Below are 20,038 nucleotides of genomic sequence, written 5' to 3' on the forward strand. Positions count from 1 at the left end.
TGTTAATCCATCTGTCTTGGTCTGTTTTCTGTTGCTATAACAGAATACCTGAGACAGGTAATTTTTAAAGAAAATAAGTTTATTTTGCTCATGGTTTTGGAGGCGGGGAAGCCCAAGGGTGTGGCGGTAGCCTCTGGTGAGGGCTTTCATACTGTGTCATAATATGGCAGAATAGCAGAAGGGCAAGTGAGCGGGGGCGAAAGAGACCGCAGGAGTGAGCTGAGCTTGCTGTCATAACAAGCTGCTTTTGCAACAGCTGACTGACTCCCGAGAGAACTATTTTACTCTGGAGAGAACTCATTCACTTCTGAGATAAGGGAATTAATCTACTCATGCCAATCATCTCTTAAAGACCCCACTTCTCAATACTGTTGCATTGGCAATTAGGTTTCCAACACATGAACTTTTGGGGGACACATTCAGCTGCAGCACCATCTGTTATACATGAAAGGGGCCAAGGGTAGGCTAAGAACAAAAAGACTGACTTTGAAGTCATGTATGCAGATTCCAAGGAGAACGACAGAATTTGAACTTTCATGCACCCTGGATATACACGTGCAGATCTATGGGAATCTGCATTCTTATTTCCTAGGGGCATAGAGGATGTCATTTACCATGCAAGATAATGTGATGGTTAGATAGCACATGGTTCTCAAGGACTGGTGAGCTGGGCCAGGCCTTTGCATGCACTTTTGTACAGAAAGTAGAATAATAAACTTGGGCTTGTTCTGATCTGCACCTCCTGGGATCAGTCTTTTCCCACTGTGCAAAACTGAGCCACTTTAGTAACTTTGGAGTCAACTGATTCCACTTGTGGCATTGTTGCAATAGCTGTATTCAATTTATCTTGTCTGAGGACTACCACAGTTGCTAAGTGCACCAATGTCATTGTGGGTTTCCTTTAGTCTGGAGAGCTCTGGACAGAATAATTAATCTGTGAGAACTGCTCATCAACATCCTCAATGATAGCCTTAAGATCAAACAAAGGCCTATCTTTGATCTCAGTTTTCTCATTTGTAAAGGAGGAATTAAAATACATCTTTTTTTTTTTTTTTGCTTTTTTAAAATTTCAGCATATTATGGAGATACAAATGTTTAGGTTATGTATACTGCCTTTGCCCTGCCCAAGTCAGAGCTTCAAGCGTGTCCATCCCCCGGATGGTGCTCACTGCACCCATTATATGGGAATATACCCATCCCCTCCACCCCCCTCCCACCTGCCCGACACCTGATGAATGTTATTACTATATGTGCACTTAAGTGTTTATCAGTTAATACCAATTTTATGGTGAATACATGTGGTGCTGGTTTTTCCATTCTTGGGATACTTCACTTAGTAGAATGGGCTCCAGCTCTGTCCAGGATAATACAAGAGGTGCTAGATCACCATTGTTTTTTGACAACATCTTTCTTAATCCTTACAGTTGTAAAGATTAATGATAATATATGCACAGCACCTACCCTAGCATATAGCAGGTATTAAGTAAACAGAAATAGTTTATTATTGCTCCTGGCAATTTCCCTCTTCTCCTGGATCATCGGTTTATTTTCCCTGCATTTGGTAACAAGTAGCCTTTATTACAAACTTCCGGGGAAATGAGTTCCTAGGTCTGACACGTTAAGATTTGAAGTGTCAGTTCCCATCAGTATCCTTATCAGCAGAAGTTTCACTTTGCAATCACAGAGGGGAGTCCCTTAACACAATGAAAGTTTCTGGGGAATATGAGGACAGAGACAAAAATCCAGTTGATTACTTTCTCCTTTTGTAAATGCCTCTGGTCTAAGGATAGGCTGGATGGGGGAACTCTCAGCAATGGAAAGATTTCCACTATCTCACAAGAAAAGGAAAGCGACTCAAGGAAAAATTTAGGGGCACATATCTAACATTTATAGATAAAATATTGTCCATCTGATAGAAAATACTTAAGTGAAATGTGTAAATTTCATGCTAAATATGCAATGTGTAAAAAGAGTTTGTTTTAGAAGGAGAGGGAGAAAGCATGTTTAGGGCCAAGGCAAACATGTTCCTCTCCCAACCTATTTCTCTTCTTGTGCTTCCTCCCCCAGCGAATGCCACCAGAATCTACCCATTTCCTTGCCTGAAACCAGGGTGTCATCCTTGTCTCCTTCTACATCTCTCTATTATCCTAGCAGCCAACTGATCACCATATTCTATAAAATATACCCCCTAAATATCTCCAACACCTTCCACATAGGTGTTGGATAAAGCTTCTCTTCCATTTCTAACATTCTTTGATTTTCCTTAAAAAAAAAAAAAAATAAAGACCTTCATGCAATTACCATTGCTTGAGGCCTCAGCAACACCCCTGTAACACATGACTTAAAGGAATAATTTTCAAAATGAAGAACAATGATTTTTACTTGCATAGATTATTTGAAGGATGGAATCAAAATAATTTGTATATTTTTAGTTATCCCAGTTAACAATAGAGCAATAACATCCAAATACAAACAATGAAGAAAAGAGCATCTTTCAAACGGGAAGCATTGATAACCAATAGCACGTCAAGGTATATTGGATAGAGCCAAACAGAAACAGAGAAGAGGAGAAGGATTAGACAACAACAGATATTAATAGATATGTGTTGGATTGTGAATGAAAAGAAACAAAGTGGATTTTTTTCTTTCTGAACCCTTCAAAGGGCTGTTAGTTTATACATGGCCTAAGAGCTGAGTTTGCTTTTATTTGAAAAGAATATACTTATAAATGGTGTGGTTTGTAAACAGGCAACATTAAAGAAAAATCCTCTATATTTTATATGGTTTAACAATACACAGGACATCTTACCTGGGGGTTTTTAAATACAGCATACTTTTCTTCTTTTTCCAAAAATAGTACTCTATTTTCTGTGTCTCTTGTCCAGTCTGATAAGACTTCAACAACATTTTCATGGTCTTCAAAAAACCTCTCTGATGAAATAAGAAAACGTATTCTTTCAGACCCAAAACATCAGGGTTTCTGAGAAACAAACTATTGTTGAATTAGACACAATGCTTCATAGTTTTCACCAGGTTTCTAAGATTCTTAATTCTCACATGACACCATACTGTAACATTCCCATTATGTTAAACTTCTAGGGTCAGGCCTTCAGTTTGTTCTCCATAAAAAACAAGGTGGAAGAACCCGTAATACAGTGACAATGATCAGTTTTAACACTTTTTTCTTTCTTTCTTTTTTTCCCCAGAGATGGGGTCTCACTATGTTGCCCAGGCCGAAGTGCAATGGCCACTGACAGGCATGATCATAGAGCACTGCAGCCTCAAACCCATGGGCTCAAGCAATCCCCCTGCCTCAGCCTCCTGAGTAGCTGGAACTACAGGTACACCACTGTACCTGGCGATGTACTATTTTCATATTAGCATTTTTTTCTTTAAATAGTCCCAGGTGGTGGAAACAGTCTATCTGTGAGGAGGGCATCAATGACTGTTTAAACAGTGTGAATGAAATTGTGAAATCCACAGGCATACTCTAAAACGTCACTCCTTAAAACTCTAAAAATGACATAGGGCTACCCGAACTAAACTTAAATATAGAGGAAGGCTTTCATCTCTTTCCTTGATTCATACAATTGAAGGAAACTTCAGCTGTAGCCCATTGCTGGAAAGGGGACTTACCAATTTGTAGTTCTGGGTATATTTCATAGAGACACCAGTCTACATTGCAGTCACAGTGAGTTTTCTCAAAAAGGTTGTCCAGAACATCTCGGGCCAACTGCCGCTCATCCACCATCAGTGACTTCGTGCTGTTGTCGTCCATGTGCACCTTGACGACGAGCTGAGGATAAAGCCATGAAGCAGCCAGTAAATTTCAGCAACTGGAGAAGGCCACTAAGATTAAGGTTTCAAAGTCGCTATTGTTTCTGCAAAGTTAGGTAAGAATGTGTTCTGTGAACTCATTCGATCTAAACTTATTAACACTTATATGCCAGGTTCCTGTTTTAGGTGCTAGGAATACAGAGGTGGAGAAACCAATATACAAAAGCACAAAACAATGAACAAAGTCCTTGCTGAGCATTCAGGGACTTGGCATTCTGTAGGAGATTCAGAAAACAAACAGAACCCAAGAAGCTCTGACTTCCTTCTTTCCCGACAACATTCCCTGTTACTTGTTCTGTCCTGGAGCCCAGAAACATTTCTTGATTGAAAACCATGCCTGTATCTTATAATAAATTCTTCTCTTTTGCTTGGCTGAAAAGCAACCCAAGAGTCTGAAGACACCAGGTGAGACCAAGGTGGTTAATCTACAATTCTCTGAAGGTCCACATAGCGTACCGCGACACAGTCCACTGCGGGGCCTCAGTGAGAGGCAGATTGTGGTACAACACACACAGCTGAGATCAGAGGTGGATTACGTGAAACGAATGTGGACAGAGAAACAAGCTGTTCTGGAGGCATGCAGGCAAATGATGATCTCACTTTTTATTCCATTTTCGAAAAAAATTCTATTGGATTGAATTCACAATCAAATTAGTAGTTACCTCATTTCAAATCTGGAGTTTGGTGGGAGCAGAACTTACTTATCAATGGCTTTTTCTAGGCAACTTGTCAAAGTTATTAAACCTTCTGATTTTGAGGTAATGCAACAGTTAGTTCATGAAGTGATGCAGTGAGGCTCTGGATTTTCTTTGATAGCTGTGTATTTGTAGCATATCTGCCCAGGGCTGGTCATAGTTATTTGCCGATGAGACTCGCCATCATTAAAAAAGTGATTTGACGGGCAGGAAAGGAGGAGGAGGCCATAACATAGGTAACATTTCTTCCTCTCCAAGAGTTTGGCTTAGGGTCTGAGCAGATGGGAAACTGCACTTTCTGCCTCATTCCCGCCTGACTTGACCTTGAAGACACTCTGCTGTGGCCAGACTGAAGAGTGCAGTTCCTGCAGAGTGTTGGGCAGGGTTACGACGGCCACCGAGGGGTGCTGAGCATGTGTGCATGGTAGTAAAAGTCTGGGTGAGGCGCAGGCAACAACCACAGCTGAAGCGCTTACATAGCGCCTTCTCTTCCCAACACGCACCCACGCGTCAAAACGTAGACACTGGGCAATCAAAGCACACTTCCTCCTCCAGGGACCATTCAAACGAGCCCCTGCTTGCAGGCTTGCCTGAAGAATATTTTTTCCCCTTGAAAACCTGTAGTTGGATAGTTGCTTTTTTCCTGCATTTGTCTTTTTATATATTTAAAATTCTAGGCCCAGGTACCACAGTGTCAAAGATACATTCATCTGACCTTAGAAATAAGTATTGGGGAGTTGCTTGGAAAAATAGAAATTCCTCAAATAGTGGTCTCTACTACGATCTATGTTCTGTAGAAGGCATATTTACTGCTCTCTGCTGAGAATTACTGCTATAAAGTAGCTGCATGTGCTAAGAAACACTACCAACTTTGGGGCTTAGAAAATTTAATATTCTTGATGGAAAAATTAATGATGTTTGATCACATTTATTCCTGTTTAGGAATTCTTGAGAAAATAAAACATATGTTGGTGTTTTCTTTTGTTTTTATACAGAGAAAAACAATACTAAACCACATAATTTGGCAATGATGAAAGGTTTTTGAAAATTTATTTTTTGCAGAAATTGCAAACTAGATTTAATCCACATGTACTTACGAATGTCCACAATCACAGAATTTAGAAAACAAAAAAACAAGAGAAGGCTGGTGACATTTAACAAGAAGGAATCGTATTTACTATTCTCCACAGTTCCCTCACATTAGCAAGCTGAAGAGTAGCTCTGTACCAACACACAGCAACATGAAATCACAGTCATGTGACTTAGCAAGCTAAATTAGAGTTAAGTGATTTAGCCAGCCAAGTACTTTTGTATTTACACTATATGATACGGGGCAAAATGATTCAAGAACAAAAAATACATCATTTTTCGAATCCATTGAAGATTTTATAGTTTATATAATTTGTTCTTATTTTTCTTTTGAAAGTTGTTAAATACAAAAATATCCTAGCCCTAAATCATATCTATATGATATGATATATAGGATATGATAGATGTGATACATAGTTTCTAAAATAAGATTTATAAGTAGAATTGTTGTCCTGTGTCACAGGGGTTTCAAACAAACAAATAAAACTAACACACATGTCTGATTTCACTTCTGGTGCCAAAATCTTTATACCACAAGCTGTGTACATCATTTGTAATTCAAAATGATGTCAACAGCCCACAGAATACTTCAGATAGACTTGATTTCCATCCTTTAAAAACACATTGTAGATTATGTGTGAGTACACTGCAGTTACTTTCTTAAAGTATGAGTATGTCTCAGTTATTTTTAATGTTCTGTGCCATGGACAGAACAGAAATACATTTGGAGCGTCTGAAATCAGAACAAATCCATAACTTATCTTCATAATTTTCTTTCCTTTCCCATGAATCAAGTGGCTTCTGTATTACATCTCCTTTGTTGAATAAAGGCAGGTTGTGCTTCGTGTCTGTCATTATAATTCATCTAAACTAAATCGTGGCAAAGCTCTCCTGCTTTCTGATATAGGCAGGAAATACCTGCTATGCTCTCCTGTTCTCTTAATCTCCAGCTGAAGCAAACAGATGGAATTTGCTAGCTGTTCTACCTTTTTATCTAAGAAAGAGCTTCTCTTTTCCTTTCCCATCTGAAAATATATATAATGTGGCCGTCATTTTATAAATAATGCAGGGCTTTGAAATAGTCTAATTGTGAATTTACTTTTGCCCATTTTCTTTTGTCTTTTTACCTCCAGAGGTAACGTCAGTGACTCAGTGCAGCCCATCCTCACCCGCTGCGCAGGTGTGACTCAATTCAACACACGTTATCCGTGTGTAAGGTTTTGTGCTAGAACCCTGCTCTCACCCCTTACCCCTACAATCCTCTCTCCACAAAGTGGCCAGTATGACCTTTAAAAACCATATGTTAATCTCATACGCCCTGTTTACAACCCTCAAATGTCTTCCCATTGCACTTGCAACACAACCCAAACTCCTCCTCCAGCCTGGGAGGGACCCTGTGGCTCCCGCCTCTCTGTCCTCAGTTCCTTCCTTTGCTTTTCTCAATGGCTCGTTGAGCAATGACTACACACAGACCTTCACTTCTCCCAAAACCCATCCTTCCCTGTCCAGTCCCTCGGCCCAGGACGGCTCTCCTGCATCACACCGTGTGTACTGGCTGCTTTACTAGAGAGCCACCTCCTCCAATGGCCTCCTTATCCCCAAATCCATCTGGAAGAGTCTCCTGGGTCCCCCCGTCACTTCTTCCTGGTTTGTTTCCTTGAGAGCGCTCATCTCCCCCGTGCGACCTCACCTGACTTGTTCACCTCTGTGCATGCTTGCACCTGTTCTGAGAGATGGAACCACACTGGTGAAGAGAAGAGACAGAAGTCCCTGGAGGAGCTCCCAGGGGCTGGGGACAGGATACAGGCAGCACATGCAATAGGCGGGCAGGGCAGACAGCCCCTTGGATGGTGTTAAGCACTGAGGGAACAACATAGGAGGGAAGGTTCTGGCGTACTGGGGACGTGTATGCAGTGTCGGGAAGGCCCCGCTGAGAAGGTGACCAAAGACTTAAAGGAGGGATGTCACCAACCTACCCAGAATCTGGGGACGTGGGAGGGGAACCGCAAAGTGCCAAGGTCCTGAGGCAAGGGCAGGCCTGTAGCGTCTGAGGAGCGGCCGAGAGACCAGGTAACTAGAACGGGGTGGCCGAGGGGGCGACCCATGGTGACCGGCAGGCAGATCGTGTGTGTGTAGGGCATTGGAGGGGTCTGGCCTCACTGTGCGAGACGGGCAGCCATGGGAGACTTTTGAGCAGAGGAGGACAAGAAGAGGAAAGCTGAACTGGAGCCCAAGAAGAGAGGCTGGTCTTGGAAACATGATGGTCTATGCATAGTGCCAGGAAAGAATGTGGGGTGCATGGGGACAGGGGCAGGTAGGTAAATGTCTTGGTGGAGCTGCTACAACTTTTCTTTTGATCGCTTCTATTTTCTCTGTGAAATGGGTAGCAAAATCATTAGCTGAGAGAATTCAGATGAAGAAAGAGGTTTTGGAGGTTTTATAAGTGACGGCAAGGCATAAATGGTTTTCTAGGTTAGTGGGGGAGTGATTGGGCCAGGGAAGCTCGGGCAGCACTGATGGCCCAGGACGGAGCTGGGGGAGGGTTGGGTTGAACCAGGGTTCTCTGAGAGGCAGCAGAGAGCAAGAATGTAGCACTACAGTGATGGACTGTGAAATTTAATCACATGCAGAGAGCAGGGGAGAAGAATGGTGAAGCAGCTCATGCATGTTTGGAATGAATGGAACTAGATTGATCTGGGAAGATTCTCCCAGATGAACAGTGAAAGTCTGGATCTGAGGATAGTCAAAGACTATTTACTGAATATCAATCGACATGTGTTGATTCAAAGAACTGTGATAGGTGCAGTGGGAATATAAAGTGTAAAGAAAGCCCTACACGAAAAGGACAATTCACCCAACAACTTATTCTTTTTTTTAGAGATAGGGTCTCACTCTGTCGCCCAGGCTGTAGTGCAGTGGCTCGATCAGAGCTCACTGTAATCTTCAACTCATGGGCTCAAGTGATCCTCCTGTCTCAGCCTCCTGAGTAGCTGGTACTTCAGGCACGTGTTACCACATCCAATTAATTTTTATTTCTTTGTAGAGATGGGGTCTCACTATGTTGTCCAGGCTGGTCTTAAACTCTTGTCCTCAAGTGATCCTTCCACCTCAGCCTTTCAAAGGGGTAGGTAGGATTACAGGTATGAGTCACTGCGCCTAGCCAGTAAAAAGTTCTTAACAAGTCTCAGAGATGTTACACGCTTCAGGAGTTGAAATAAAATAAAGACTGTTTCATCTTTCCCTGAATTTACCAAACTATTATTAACACTTAATTATTAGGTATCTGCTTCTTTTTTTTTTTTTTTTTGAGACAGAGTCTTGCTTTGTTGCCCAGGCTAGAGTGAGTGCCGTGGCGTCAGCCTAGCTCACAGCAACCTCAATCTCCTGGGTTCAAGCAATCCTTCTGCCTCAGCCTCCCGAGTGGCTGGGACTACAGGCATGCACCACCATGCCTGGCTAATTTTTTCTATACAAATTAGTTGGCCAATTAATTTCTTTCTATTTATAGTAGACACGAGGTCTCGCTCTTGCTCAGGCTGGTTTCAAACTCCTGATCTTGAGCAATCCGCCTGCCTCAGCCTCCCAGAGTGCTAGGATTACGGGCGTGAACCACCGTGCCCGGCCAGGTATCTGCTTCTAATGAGGTCAAATACATGTGTTTCTGTTAGAATACAACACACGTGTTCCTGAAAAACTTACCCTCTGAAAAAAAAAAAAGTGCACAATAAAGTTACAGTCTCATTGGGAAAGTAGATTTGGGGCAGATCACTCAAAACCTATGCAACTTTGAAACCAGAACAGCAGCAGAAACAGCATTTGGCACCCTAGGGACAAGTTGGATATCTAGGGCTGGCAGCAGGGCTGGAGGCTGCCCCAGGGGATATGAAAAATGCACAGAAGCAATTGTGGGAATGCAGAGACTGGACCAAGGGAAGCCGAGTGCTGACCCAGTTAAGGCCGCCCCCGAAGGTGGCGCCACCTGCTACCAGCTTAGAGCCCTGCAAAGGCCCGGGGAGGGCCCTCCAGAGAGGGGGCCTTGTTTGTACAAACTTATTGTTAAATTTTTTACAGTAGAGCTGAAAGAACCTCTGCCTATGCAGCAGCCCAGCCAGGGGCCTTTTGCTTTCCTGTTGAAGGTATAATTCCATCGCCACTATTTCAGTTCCCAGGAAAAATCATGCATAAACCAACAAAAAAATCATGCACAAGCCAAGGAGACATCCCCATTTATACTAACACAGGCCCCCTATTTATCAATTACAATTGAGCTAACTGATGTCACAGAAAGAATAATGATATAACTTATCTTTATAATTTATATAATTATATCATTTATCTTTGTCCTTAAAATTAAAAAAAAATTACCGCTGTTTGGAAAATACCACTCAACATTTTTAAGATTTTTATCATTAAGTATAATCAGATGGCATTAATTTAACTCCCCCCATGTGAAAGTGATTCATAGTTTACCTTCTTAACCTTGGCCTCCTTAAGCTTTTCCAACGCCAGCTTAATTTTATCAGCCTTGGCTTGGGCTTCTTCTTCTTCCTGCAAAAAGGCAAGATATTCAACGCAGTCCATCCAATAATACCCGTGAGTAATTACCTGTGTCATTGCTAGTGTCTTAGTTACTTTATATTAACAAAAGGTGCCAAATGGCTCGTGTTTTAGAATTTAAATGACTATAACAAAAATCTTAAACTCACGGAGATAGAAGGCAGTCACCCTTGATAGCTTGGGTATAGTAACTTTAAAAAGATGAAATGCTAAGTTTAACAGTGCTTCACATATTTAGACCACAAAAATCTCAGCTTGGCTCACAAACTGGGATCTAACCTAAGGAATCTACAGATGGATCCATTGTAACTGATTCAAACACTCTCTGAAATTATATGCATATTTTTGGATCAGAATGTCTTTTTTTGGATTCCTAGTTTTTACTGGATTCTTAGGAGTCTTTTTTTTTGCTGCAGTAAATTTAGGTATTTGATTTAATAGTAATGTTCCTTTTAATTTATTTTATTTTATATTTTTAATTGACACATGATGATTGTACATATTTATGGGGTTTTGACATATATAATGTACAGTGATTGGATCAGGGTAATTAGCATATCCATCTCTTAAACATTTATCATTTCTTTGTGTTGCGAACATTCAATATCCTCTGATGTCCTGAAAGTTAAGACTTGGACTCAAACTTATAATTCACCAAAAAAAGCACTGAAAGCCAGCAGAAAAGAGAGTGAAGTATTTTTTTGGCTTTTGTTCCTCTAATGAGTGAAGTATTTTATGAGCTCAAAGCCCTTTGATTTTTGCAAGCTAATATTCCAAGAATAAGATTTTTAAGACAGTTCTCTTTAATGATTGAGGAAATGAACTGGTTACACTCTAATTACTTGAAAAATATATATATACACACACACACATATATATATGTTCTTATATCAGCAATTCCTAAATTGTTTTTGAGCCACAAGCCCCTGTGAGGATACGTGGCATGCAAAGAAGAAGTTTCACAAACGCATTCAACTTTGTATTTTCTTTTGAGGGATTCATGTCCCTCGAAATCTTCAGGGACCCTACATTAAGAGCCTCTGCTCTATATTAATCACCAATTTGCAAATAATTTTTCCATTGGGGGGATAAAAAAAAAGACAAATAATTTTTCCCAAATAAATACACAATAGAGCAATGAGTGTGACAGAGTATGATTTAATATTTAATTCAAATTTAATATTTGTTCATTGAGAAGACATTGTGGGAACTGTCAGGGTTGCTAGGGTCATATTTATGAATCGTGATCATCAGGTACAACAAACGTAGAAGCTGCAGGACACTGCGCTGGGTTCTCCTCTAACATGTTTCTAAGTGGCTGATTCTAAAACCCTTAATAGTGTTTTTTTTTCTTTTATGAGAGACATATTATAAGTTAATGTCACAAATAATGACAATTCGAATTTTCCAGGTGCTTGTTTTCCAATATTCAGAAATTTCTCACTATCAGGTTCCCATCTCCTGTCTGCCTTATAACACCTCTTCCCCAACTACAGTGTCACAAGTGATACTTGGATATATCTTTATCCTACTGCACAGGGCTGCTGAATTCAACAAAATTCACTTTAGCTCAATTCAGAAAATGTGTAATGAATATCTTCTATTCTCTATGTCCTGGGCTAGGACAAGGGACATGGAAATATGTAAATCAGTTCCATAGTTCCTAAGATGTTAATAAAACATTTCCCCAACAGGTTGAGTGTTATCAGGGAATGTCTGTATATATACTTTTTAACCAAACTATAATAAATCATGAATATAGCCCTAGCATGTTCTTTATACACACCCACACATCTCGTCTAGGGAGGGCTCTGGCTTTGCAATGAACATGCTCAGGATCCTTGTTTTTTAGTATCACTGAGCTTTGGGCATATAAACTTATGAATGCAATCATCGCGTTAAAGAAAGTCAAAGGTGAAAGGTAGCAGAGATCAGTGGTCCTGCTGTCGTCTCTGGCCTCCCACACTTACCCGAGAGAGAGGTTCAGGAGGGGGTGGTGGTGGTGGCAGTGGAAGGTCTAACACAGGATCAGCCGGTGGAGGTGGCAAATCATCCACACGGGCTGCGGCGACATTTGCTCCATAACCCAGGGAGCCTGCACCACTGAAATTTGATGCCTCTGGAGATGCTGAGTGATGCTGATTCTGCAAAGACTCTTTCTGTGCCTGGATAGTCCTCTGCTCGGCTTCACTTATGTCTGCCACCAGGTCTGCCATGAGAGCATCTAAATCTTGGTCTTCCAGGGCATTTAAGGATTCTAATAGGGAAAGTCACATGAATGATAAAAATAACCATTTGCACCTGGAAAAACTGAAAGACGATCATTTTGAAGAGTAATATTTGAGTAGGGGTTATCATTAGTTTGACTTTTTAGGATATAATGAGAAAGGTTGAGCATATTTCTATTTAATAGTGCACACGCAAGCATAGGAATTCCTAACACGATTGTTGCTGTAGCTGTTGAGTGATTAATGTGAGTCAGCTTCTGACACCAAGAAAGGGAGAAAATGTATTCTCTACACTGGAGCACCTCACAAATCAACTATAAAGTCAAATCCAAGCACCAGAATAGATGCCTAAGTAGGGAATTCTTACATATTCTAGTGCAAGATCTTAGAGTTTTAGAAAAGTGTGGGGAGTATATTGTAAAAGGATGGAAGGGGAGTTCTCCCCAGGCATCTGGAGGGCAGAGAGAGAGTACTGCTGATTGATTATTTGGAAGAAATTGAGTTTCAACCAACTGGGGTTTAATAAACTTGAGACTTTGGGGTGAAGATAGAGCTTCTCAGTAGGCTGACCACTCAACTATAGAAAAATCTCACATTCAAAGAAAAAGCAATTAAGGATGAATAGCAGGAATGTGTCAAGGAGTAAAAAAAAAATTTTAATGGGATTAAATGGTAAAGACTTTATGAAGATGGTGAGCTGGGAGTTAACTTTTAGAAGAAAGAGTAGACATGGATTTTCAGAGTGAAGGGGAGAGGGGACGGTTCACCTTAGAATTTCTTCCAGGCGTGAGATTACTGCCATAGATCAGATGTGCGATCCTGAAAGTGGATTAGAGTGTGTGGCACAGTGGCAGAGGTGCTGGAGTGTAGTGTTAGCAGAGCACTTTGAAGAAGCCTTTCATGTCGAATGTAATGAAGGCAGGTGGGCAGGATGGGAGTGATCCAGCTGCCATGGGTATGGCCAGCTGGGAAAAGGAAATGGGAGCAGTGGACACAAAGCCTACTCAGTGACAAATACGCAGAAGGCTTTGTGGAATAAGTCATCGCCAACCACTGCCACCATGAACGCCATGCAGCACACAGCATTAATGCTGAGAGTCCTAGTTGGACTAAAGTTCAGATTTTCTAAATAGGTAAGTAAGGCTTATTTTATTATAAGCCATTTTTTACATAAAACTTCTTTATAAAATTAGGTTGAGTTAATTTAAAATGTTTTCAGAGGAAATACATGTAGATCTAAAGAAGTATATTCATCATTTTCTAATGTAATCGCTCACACTGTGCCTCTTGACCTATAAACCTTTTACTACATTATAAAAATTTTAGGAATAAAATGCCCATAATGATACTTATATTAACAATTTCCAAAGCAAGCTTAATATATTAAATTATTATATTATTCATTCACATATTACTAATATATTAATAAAGGATCCTAAATTATCAATATAGGTTAAATGTATTAATATAGATTAGTTAAATTTATGAATATGGAATTGGGGAATGAGATAGAAATGAATTTCACTCTGGAGTTTGTTACTGACTCTCTGAATGACTCTGGACAAAATATTTTGAACTCAGTTTAGAAATTTAGTAATGTTTTTCCTAATCTAATTCCCAAGAAATTTCATTTTCTGTATACATCAGTAGTTTTTAATGGTCTTATCCCATGCCCACATTAGGTTATATTCATATACTTTATCTCCTGAATGAGTTTCCTTTTCTGTCCTGTAACATTATTATGTTTATATATTGCTGGTTTCTTTGTTTTATCATTTTCGGCAGTTTTTTCATACCAGGCACTAAATTAATGCATACAAAACATTGGTTGATTGAGCACCACAGTAGTCTTAAATTAAAAAAAAAAAAAACATTGGTTGAGCCAACTACATTTGAACCGAAATACTGATTAAATTTTAATTTTAATTGAAGTGATTACAAAGCACTCAGCTGTTATGAGTGTGGTCAGGCTAAATCTGCTTCATTCGTATGTGCAAGTATGTGTTATCTATTGCTGTCATAATTTTATAAAAGTGGATTACTTTTTTAAACTTGATGAATGTTACCATCTTGGTAGAAATGACTGGCAGAAATAATAGGTTTGTATGTGGCAAATAGAAAAGAGTATAGGAAAAAGAGAAAATCAGAAGAGGCATATTATAGTCTATCAAGAAACACTCACTGCCACCAAATGGTTTATCAAAAAACTACTGAAAATTACGGAAATAAGAAAATCCAGTGAGGTATATAAATAAAACTTAGAACTCTAGATTCTTGTAACTGGACTTTTCCTTTATTTTGCTTTTTATATTGTTGGTAGGCACTTTAAGTGTTTGGTAAATATTTTTAAGAGTTCCAGTGAATTCTATTAATTTGGAAGTGACTGCTTCAAGATGTATTGTAATTTGAACAGCACATGGGCTAAAGATGTGTCTCCACTAAATAAAAAGAGAGATTTTTATTAATAAAATAAAGTGACAAGCTCAGAAAGAATTAAAAAATGTCAAGTAAATTACACATGCATTTATTACATACAAATTAAAATATGTTACATTTTAATTAAAATATTATATTATATATTGAATCATTAATAATTATGAAATGGACAGCTCATTTTTATCCTGTAATAAAGAAAGGGACATTTCTTTATTAATATTTTGTTATACTACTCCTTGTTACTCTAAGGGCTTAGTAATAAAAAGAATCCCCTCTTACTTCAAAAAATAAGATCATTTTGAGACTTTTCACAAATCAAGATGGTGTTCCCTTTCATTAAAGTCAAAAATATCTTTTTGACTCTCTCAATTCAATCCAAACACAGTAAAACACCATCTGAAATCCAGGGATTTTAACAATGATATTTATCATGATGTCAAAGTTCTTTTAGTTTTGTTTTCAAATTACAGTTCGATAGATATTTTAGTCATCCTTATGATTTCAAACTACTTAAGAAAACAAATTGTTATGCTTACCATTTAAATCTTTAAAACCCACACTGTAGTTAAATTCAGCTCTGGGTGGTTTAGGGTCAGGAGGAGGAAGAGTGTCGACTCCTAAACTCTGTGAAAACAGATCCCACCCCCCAAAAAAAGTTATTCATAATACAAACATTTATGTAGCACAATTTAATCAGCAAGTTAAAAACCATTTACTATTTATAAATTTTCTCTTTAAGTGTGTTCTCTAAAGCCACATTCTCACTTGAAAATATTTTGTGATTTTTTTTTTATCCTACAGAAAACTACAACTTAAAACATTATTCTAGAAGGAACATCTTGAAACAGAATATGTCAATTGAGAATGATGAGAATGAGCTAGTTGAGTTCATTTTTTATAAAGAACAGGAAAAAGTGTCTTGTAATGATGAACACATACACCATATACATAATTCTATATGGTCTTAAGTAATGACATCAAAAGAAGAAATATCTAGACACTTGGAGGAGAAATGCTGTTTCAGGATGGGATCTGCCATTATACAATAAAACGTTATGCTGTTACTCTTCTTCTTTAGACAAAGTGAGGCCTTTTCCTTACCCTGAAATCTTGGCACCCACCTGTTGGGAGAGCTCTGGTAGCCAAGCAAACCCCATGGCTACACCCCCTCGGGCACAACAAAGAAATGACAAAAGCCAAAATGACCTTGAGTAAAGGCAAGTCCAAGAGACTCCTATGGGCTGTTTCCAGTCTTAAGTGACAGTAACAATACTTAAATGTGGTCCCATGAAAATCCCAGACTCCGACCAATCAGAGCAGTCACTTCCCCCGGGGGCTGCAGGAGTTCAGGAAAGGACTGAGGGAGGCCACAGATGTCCACTCAAACCCTCCCCCTCATGGGAGGAAAAAGCAAAGTCCTCATCTGCAGGAATGTGGCCGCCATTCCAATGCTCACCTTTCCTTAACCAGCACCCCTTCCTCTAAGCCTACTGTCTCTTATTTTATCTCTTCTTTCATAGAATCCAACTTCCTTGGATCTTATTGGGAGTATAAAGTAGATGCTAACTGAAATCGGTCTATTTTTCCTAAAATAAACAGTCTTTCAAAACATTGACTATTCATTTATTTTGCAGAAAACTTTTAAACATTCCTATCTTACTTAGAAATATTGGCTTATGCTTCTTTTGCTATTTTATGCAGAAAAGTGCTGAGCTGACGGGCCTCTGAATCAAAGCAGCATTTAAGAGAGCACTAAGAGACACACTAAAGCTCATCTGGCTTTGTCACCTGGCTGGGTGGCCCTGGGGTCAGAAGCCACTGGGCTCCAGTGGGCCTGACAGTGGGGGTGACCTCGGAGTTCACCTGTCTTAGTGCTGGTGGCTTTGCTCAGACTTGCAGCCTATGGCTGGATGGCTTTCACGCTCCTTTGTGGGGACTAACTTCCCACGGTCTGATCAGGAGGCCATGAGAACTCGTACTTAGCCCTTTAAAAATGTAGCATTTTCTCAAAGGTTGGTAAAAACTTTCCTAAAGGTGATGTCATTTTCTTAGCTAGCCTTTACAAAGGTGACAGCAGGGGAAATTGCTCAGTGGCAGTAGTTGTGGGGGGATACGCTCGAGGGAAATTCCTCTATTGGTGAATGTTTGGACGCTACTAGCCTGATGTGTGTGTGACCAATGCATTAAATTAATTGCACTCAGAAGGGCACAGCCAGGAAAAAGCTTTATTTTCCCTGTCACTGTCATAGTCACCTCAGGAAAAGATAATATTCGTAATCAGCAGGATTCCTTTTGAAAGACAGTTCTCTTGTCAAATTAACATCAAATTCTGTAACCCCAATTTTTCTCTCTAATTTGCAAGTTAAGAAGGGAAGTTTACCTGGGTCAGAAGATCCATCTCCCCCAGCAAAGTGCTGAACATTTGGTCTATGTCGTCACTTGACTCACCCATCTGAAAAAGGAAGCAATCCAGATATTAACCATCTAATAAAAGCCCGATCCTGGGATAACCATCCCATCTCTTTCTTTTCTTTTCTTTTTTTTTTTTTTTGAGACAGAGTCTTGCTTTGTTGCCCAGGCTAGAGTGAATGCCGTGGCGTCAGCCTAGCTCAAAGCAACCTCAAACTCCTGGGCTCAAGCAATCCTGCTGCCTCCCGAGTAGCTGGGACTACAGGCATGCGCCACCATGCCCGGCTCATTTTTTCTCTATATATTTATATATTAGTTGACAATTAATTTCTTTCTATTTATAGTAGAGACAGGGTCTGGCTCTTGCTCAGGCTGGTTTCGAACTCCTGACCTTGAGCAATCCGCCTGTCTCGGCCTCCTAGAGTGCTAGGATTACAGGTGTGAGCCACCGTGCCCGGCCAATCCCATCTCTTTCTTTTCCCCAAGAGCCCCGTCCATGCGTAGGTGAGCTGGGAAGAGAAGTACATGAAGAGGAATGTTCACTATAGCCTGAAATTCCATGCCTGATCTCTACCTAGTTTGCTGGACCTAGATTGAGCCAAAGCTCTGGAACTGCCTTAGAACCACAGCTGAACTTTTCCAAACTAAACGGATCTCCTTGGAGCCGAGTAGACAAAGTAGATGTCATTTAGGAAGTCATCTCACCATCATGGATGGCATCTACTTTGTCCACTTGGCCCCAAGGAGACTCTGTTTATTGCAGCCAGAAGAAGGGAAGAAAGAAAGCTCCCCACTCTGATTGAAGAGGGGAGTTAATGTGAAGATTCACTCCTGTGTGGTTTTATTCCTTTCCAATTGCTTACTAAGTATCTGATCATACCCTCCCTTCTTCAGATTTCCTACAAAATAGCAGAGAGTAAATAGAGGATATATCCATGGTTTCACAAATTGTCTCCTAAAATAATTAACATGGTATTCAAAATCCTGTAATGGGGTTTTACTTATTACTTTAATTAGGGGAAATCAGCAGAATAAACAATAAAATTCCAGAACTGCTCATGTGAATTTATTTCCATTTGAGTACAATAGTGTGACAAAACAAATAATTCAAATGAATTATTATTAACAGAAAAACTTAAGAGTATTAGTGTATTTTCAATTATTTTAATAAGAGTAATCCATTCAGAGTGAAAAAGTAGATTTATTTGCTGACCTCAAAACTGCCAACCAGTGGTACAACTGGTACCAGTGGTACAACTGGTTGCAACTTATAAGATGCAAAGATGATGCCAGTAGTAAGATTCTTGTCATTATGTGTTCTCTTAAACCATAAGCCATTCAATTTGGAAAAGCACTAAAATGACAAAGAATGAGGTCTTAAAAGGAAATGGGGCATCGATGAGTCAGGAAAGCCCATTGAGCCCAAAGACCTTAGTTTCTCAACCTGTACAAACCAACAATGGGTTAAGGACATGCCGGAGTGAATCATCCATCTAAGATGGAAAAAACTCAAAAATAACAGAATATTCTCGTGACCTCTCCTGAAACTCTCTCTGTGATCGTCTGGTAAAAATCTTACCCTTGCTCTTTCATTCCTTTCCCCCAGAGTCTGGTATCAAATTATTTTAATTCCAGAATATTGTAAGGGTACAGATGTTTTGGTTCCATGGATTGCTTTTGTACTGCTTGAGACAAAGTTATAAGTGTGTCTACCTCCCAGATAGAGTTCACTGTACTTGTTAGGTATGATTTCACCCACCTCCCCTTCCCTGCTGTGCTACTGAATTATTAAAAGGACTAGACATCAAAATTGTGCTATAAACCTACAGCCATAAGTCAACATGCTAATGAATGGGTCACGGTTTAAAAGAGTTGCATCCTTGGTGAAAGCAATAAAACATTTAACTTAAGGGCATTTTAAACAAATTTTTTTATTAATCTGTATGTATGTGTGTGTGTGTGTGTGTATACACACACACACACACATAAGGGTAAGAAAATAGGGCTGTGCTCATTTGTATGTGTGACATTTTCCAAAGGTCAAAATAAAGATTAAAAGAGAAAATACCCAGCCCTGAGAGCTAAAAGTGTTAATCAAGTTAGCAGCCCAAAAGAGTTGGTGCAGAGTGGCCAGAGAGAAGCAACATATTGCAAAACAAGCCATGTTCACATCATGACTGGGTGGGATAAAAATCTTTTGAGGAGTGTGTCATTTCTGAGATCATTGTGGATCTTGGAAAGAATAACAAATTGTTGAATAACAGAAAATCAGAATAATACTTTGCCAAAATCCTGCCTCAGACTTCCTGAACAGCAAGAGAATTTTCCCTAATGTTCAATATTTCCCTAAGACTCAAATTTCTGGACCTTGGTTTTTATCCTCAAATAGTTTCTCTTTGCCATATCCATAAACCTCAAAAAATATATATTTTAAACATCTATGCTAAGTACTCCACTGCATATGTTTAACAGGACATATATTTATATCTATGGCAAAGTTAACCTCATATGTTTAACTCGGTTCTCAGTTTGGATGCAGTTTGGATGAGCAAATCCAGCCATGATTCTGGACCCAGATCAGGGCATCCCTGATTGTATCTGTCAGAGTAGCTCCCCTAGAGACCTGACCAGATTAAAAATCTCTGCACAGCCAAGGAAACCATCATGAGAGCAAACAGACAACTTACAGAAGAGGGGAAAATATCCACATGCTACATATCCGATAAAGGGCTGATAACTAGAATCTATATAGAACTCAGGAAAATTAGCAAGAAAAAATCAAACAAC

The 20,038-nt window shown here is 39.6% G+C and overlaps 1 protein-coding gene across 2 annotated transcripts in view; it reads right to left on the bottom strand.

The window, feature by feature from the left end:
* The window catches only part of PDSS1 (decaprenyl diphosphate synthase subunit 1), a 165,300-nt gene that overhangs the window by 107,577 nt on the left and 37,685 nt on the right, over positions 1-20,038 (bottom strand). For both annotated transcript variants that reach the window (XR_012914873.1, XM_012777306.3), the window contains exons 2-7: positions 17,223-17,294; positions 15,379-15,466; positions 12,149-12,435; positions 10,092-10,169; positions 3,637-3,796; positions 2,810-2,931 (exon numbers count right to left, since the gene is read on the bottom strand). Coding sequence is in view for 1 of the 2 variants with exons in the window: in XM_012777306.3 (XP_012632760.1) it covers positions 2,810-2,931; positions 3,637-3,796; positions 10,092-10,169; positions 12,149-12,435; positions 15,379-15,466; positions 17,223-17,294 (807 nt within the window). In the remaining variant the exon portion in view is untranslated. The remainder of the gene's footprint in view (positions 1-2,809; positions 2,932-3,636; positions 3,797-10,091; positions 10,170-12,148; positions 12,436-15,378; positions 15,467-17,222; positions 17,295-20,038) is intronic.

Source organism: Microcebus murinus, chromosome 25 (assembly GCF_040939455.1).
Source record: "Microcebus murinus isolate Inina chromosome 25, M.murinus_Inina_mat1.0, whole genome shotgun sequence".
In the NCBI taxonomy this organism is placed as follows: domain Eukaryota; kingdom Metazoa; phylum Chordata; class Mammalia; order Primates; family Cheirogaleidae; genus Microcebus; species Microcebus murinus.